This window comes from Haplochromis burtoni, unplaced genomic scaffold (assembly GCF_018398535.1).
Source record: "Haplochromis burtoni strain Fernald_Lab_line unplaced genomic scaffold, NCSU_Asbu1 Contig_916, whole genome shotgun sequence".
NCBI lineage: Eukaryota > Metazoa > Chordata > Actinopteri > Cichliformes > Cichlidae > Haplochromis > Haplochromis burtoni.
The window spans coordinates 116,055-120,820 of record NW_024583277.1 but is presented as its reverse complement, the minus strand read 5'-3'; the positions used below and the strand labels follow the sequence as shown (position 1 = coordinate 120,820).

General features: G+C 37.4%; 1 protein-coding gene across 1 annotated transcript in view; it reads right to left on the bottom strand.

Moving 5' to 3' along the window:
- Positions 1-6: 6 nt before the first annotated feature.
- The window catches only part of LOC102289907 (glutathione hydrolase 5 proenzyme), a 120,808-nt gene continuing 116,048 nt past the window's right edge, over positions 7-4,766 (bottom strand). The window contains exons 5-11 of the mRNA XM_042216084.1: positions 3,281-3,427; positions 3,023-3,153; positions 1,244-1,428; positions 966-1,057; positions 749-855; positions 464-574; positions 7-377 (exon numbers count right to left, since the gene is read on the bottom strand). Of these exons, the coding sequence (XP_042072018.1) occupies positions 240-377; positions 464-574; positions 749-855; positions 966-1,057; positions 1,244-1,428; positions 3,023-3,153; positions 3,281-3,427 (911 nt within the window). The 3' untranslated portion in view covers positions 7-239. The remainder of the gene's footprint in view (positions 378-463; positions 575-748; positions 856-965; positions 1,058-1,243; positions 1,429-3,022; positions 3,154-3,280; positions 3,428-4,766) is intronic.

Below are 4,766 nucleotides of genomic sequence, written 5' to 3'. Positions count from 1 at the left end.
AACAAACATTTGTTTTTTTTACAATGCTGTCTTTGCGCTATTTTGGATGAAACCATGGATTTAAATAATCTGATTGTTGCATTATGTTTTCAATATTACAAACTTTTTTTTAGACACATGTGTAAAGCGTGAATGATCTTTCAGGTAACAGATGAATATAGATTGTCCAATGTTGTAGCTACAGCAGTGTCCATAACCTTAAAGCCATGCTGTATAACTGACATCACTGACTCTTGGTCTCAGTAACCAGCTGGTTCACCTTTTTTCCTTTTATCAGACCATGCAGAGATACAGCTGCCCGCCTTTTCCACAGCGTTAACTGTGTTGTAGAATTGTGTTATTTTATGTCCCTTAGCTTCAAGACCATCAACTACATCCTGCAGGGCAAAGAGGAGAAAGACTTGGATGGAACAAAAGCTGTAGAATTTGGTAGTTTATTATTTGAATACATTGAATATATTACCTTTTCAAGCTTAGATTCAAGTTTTACTTCACTTTGACAGTTGACAAAAAGAACAGGAGTATCAATTGCCTCCTTAAGGCTCTTTCCAAACCAAAGGTGGTTCATGACCGCCTTGAAGAGTAAAAAAAATTATAAGATGAGAAAGTGATGATTACAGGATAAATTAGGGTGAAGAATCTTTTTACTATGATGTAAGCATTAACAGCAAATACAGGCATCAGTCTGCATCAATTTATTTTATTTAATATGTAATGGCACTTGTGTTCGTATACCATGCATACATACCGAGGCCACTGCCGGTGGAATCATTTCAGCACCAGACCCTCCAATCACCAGCGTCTTCGACGGAGACTTCAGCACAGATGGGGCCATATTGGAGGGAGGCCGCTCCCCTGAGAAATACAACAAAGACCTTGAATGGCAGAACATAATCCGCCTTCCTCGTCTGATTACTTGCATTTCATAAAAAATAAATGTAAAAAGTATCCTGCTGATCTCCTACCATGAGAGGTTCTATTAGCTCTATTACAGAAGTCAAACAGTTGGTTGTTGAGAATGATTCCAGTGCTTGGAGAGAGGACCTTGGAGCCAAATCTGTAAACAAAAAATATTAAAGTTATTATAGCACCAACAAACTCTTTGTAGTAGAGAAATAGTCTAAAAATAAGTTCCTCCATAATGTCTTAAATCTTCAGTTTCAAGAAAGAAAAAAAATATACACACACATATATAGATATATATACACACACATATGTGAAACAGAATGATGCAGGTACTGACTCGTCGTTGATAGTGCTGGTGACAGACACAGCAGATCCATCTTCAGCCAGCACAGATACATGTGTGGTGCCGATGCTGTCCAGACACGGGGTGTCGCCGTAATACTGGCGATCATGAGTCTTGTCGCTGCTGATCAAACTCCGTATGTTGTCTGCAAAGCTATCCTCTGTCAAATTCTTTGCCATCTGTGTGAAATACTGAGAATTACTAAATAACTAAGTAATAAGCAGATTACAGAAAATTCAGTGATATCAAGAAAAATTACAGCCAAATGTTAACAGAATTTTGGTGACAGACACAGCAGGAGCATCTTCAACCAGCACAGAGCAATGTGTGGTACTGATGCTGTCCAGATATGAGGTGAAGGTGTAATTAACACTAGGGGTTATGATTCTGGTTAGTGATGAAGCTCCACATGTGACTGGCCAAGATATGTTCTCTGAAATTCTTTGTCATCTATGTGAACTACAGAGCATCAGAAAACATCACATTACACAAAATTGGCAAATACTAAAATAATAATAATAATACATACACACTAACATACTTAGAAACAAATATTAAACCAATTTAGGTTAATGTGCTTTTAAAATGTTTTATACTTATATGTTTCCAAAGCTACATCACTGCTCAGAATTACAATGAAATGAAAATGCAGAGTTACTGGGAAAAGCTGACACTCAAAGAATTTTTTCACAGTACTCTATGCAGACCTGTAAAATACTAAGTACACCGTTAGTGCTTCTATAAGAACTTTAAAGGTAAGTAGTAGCCAGGTACTGATAATCAAATCCCCTTGATTAACTGATCATTAACAAAGGTGAGCACCTATATAAAAGCACTTTGTTAACACAAAGTCACAATCTCACCCCAGCAAATTAACACAAAGTCCAACTGTGCAAAGCTCAGAGATATTACAAAAAAACTTCACACCACAACTCATTATCAATGTACATAAACTGACTGTGGTGTGGTTTGTGGATGAGCTGCAGGCGAGGGGTGGAGCAGAGGGTTCAAGCAGAGCAGAGACTCATTATTTTCATCATGTCCCCCCTTTTTAGTAACATGCCGGGGCCTGGAGGCAGAGGTGGCAAGTAGAAGTAACTAGTGTTAAAAAGTGAATCTGAGTGAAGTTAACAGCAGACTTGACCTGACACCGTGAGACAAACTGCACAGAAACAATTTGCGTGTTTGTTGAGCTGATAGAAATGTTGCACAGCTGCTGGTGATTATTGGATGAATATGATTGCCTTTCATGTGTTATGTTTCGACTCAAATCGGTTTGATGTATAAGGGCTTGCATCGACAAAATAATAACTTCTTTCAAATGCGTTAAAGCAAAAGTAACGAGTTTATTTTGAAAGGAGTAGAGGAGTAGAAAGGACAGATGTTTGTTTAAAAACGTAGGGAGTAAAAGTAAAAATTTATAAATACTCAAAGTACAGACACCTGAAAATTCTGCTTAAGTATAGTATTAAGTATTTGTACTTCACTACTTCCCACCTCTGCCTGGAGGAGAGGGGATGCAGCTCGATTTTTCATATATACTGATAATTATAAAGTAAATAGGTACATTTATAATTATAAGTAAAATTTGCTATGTATAATTTGCTATTATAATCATATTAAAACTAACGCATTCCCTTTTAAATATTTTACACTATATATTTTGTGTTTTGTTATGTGGTATTGCTACTTTTACTTGTTTTAGTCACTTAAATAGAATCATACTATATGCAATAAAGCAGGTGCAAATCTGTAGGATTTTGAGATACTTACTTTATCTGAGCTGAAGTTTGGATCTCGGATATATTTCTTTAATCCATTGGCAAATTTTAAAGCTTCAATATAACGGTGATAAAACAAAATCTTTTCATCAGTCGTCTTAGGTTCTGAATTCATTTTGTATCCTGAAAATATAAATAATTGTTATTTCTTTTATTTAAAACATCATTTCTTAGTGTATCACATTTGTAAAGATTGATAAGGATTTTTTTTATATGAAACATCTACATGCTAGAAGCAACAATCAGGAACCTTTCATGATGTTGAGGATGAAGCTGAGGATGGCTCCTCCTAAAGGGGGTGGAGGGAAGTACATCCGGTACTCTCCCAAAGAAATATTCCAGGCATCAGTCACATTAGCTTGATACGATGCCAAGTCCTCCAGTGTGAGTGTTCCTCCTGAGCAAAAACAGTGAAACAAATTATTCTGTTGAGCAAAAATGAACACAATGCATTTCATTATTAAGAGTTTGAATGGATCCAGACAGATCACAGTGTAGCCTGTGAAAGATCATGTTAGATTTTTCCAAATCCAATCGATTTTTTAAATTTGTAATTAGATCATTGTGCCTGGCAGACATAGAAAATGGTCAGAAAGAGAGTAGGATGAAACCCGTCTGATAATACCTGCATCCTGAATGTCACTGATTAAATTCTTTGCTATTGTTCCGTTGTAAAACACATCTGGTCCCTCGTTTGCGATCGTCTCCAAAGTGTCAGCCAGTTTCTCAAACTTCACAGTATCACCGGTCTTAAGCAGGTTCCCATTTTTATCTAAATATAACTCCCTAAAAGACAAAGACAGTGAAATAAAGCTGAACCATTCATTGTTTGCTCTTTGTATTCTTGAAATCACATTGTGGGTGTATTTCATACCGTATTGACGTATTATTAATGCGTGGGATGTAATGACCTTGGTAGTAAGGAATAGGGAATCCTTCTCTGGCTAATTTGATGGTCGGCTGAAACAGGTCGGCCCACGGCAACTTCCCATAAAGCCGGTGTGCTGCTTCATAACCTCGAATTTCCCCAGGAACCCCAATCCATCTGCTATCTGGTTAGATAGATAATGGATAGTCAGTGCTGGAAAGTAACTCATACATTTACTTGTGTTTTAAGTAAACTGTAAGGTCTTGACCTTGAATGATCTGAGATGACATTTGTTATAATTTGGTGCTCTTTAAATAGTATATTCTGCTCCATTTTCAGAGGGAATGTCATGATCCTGGGTCCGTTGACCCAGCGTTTTGTGTTTAGTTATGTAGCCTTCAGGTTTCCTAAGTTTATCGTTATCATGCCTAGTTGTTTCCAGTTAATTTTACCCCTCGTGTTTCCACTATGTTAAGTCTCCCCTGCTTTTCATGTATTTCATGTCTGTGGCTTATGTTGTCAGTTCAGGTTGTCGTGTCTATATCTCACTGTGTTTCCTGTTTTATTGTGAAGAGGTCTGGTGTTTCTGGGTTCATCGTGTTCAGTTTTACTCTCCCATTGTTACGTCGTTATGTTCATGTGTGTCAGCTGTTTTCTCCATGTGTTGCCACTTTCCTCATTATCCTCCTGTGTCTATTTAGTCCGTGTGCTTTCAGTCATTCGTTGTCAGGTCGTCCGTTGTACTGGTCTGTTGTATTTCACCCATTGTACTGCTCTTCCATGTCTCATCCCCAGGTACCCATGTCAGTTCGCTATGGTTAAGGTTTTTCATGTTTTGTTATTAGTTCACCCAGTTTAGGTTATTGGG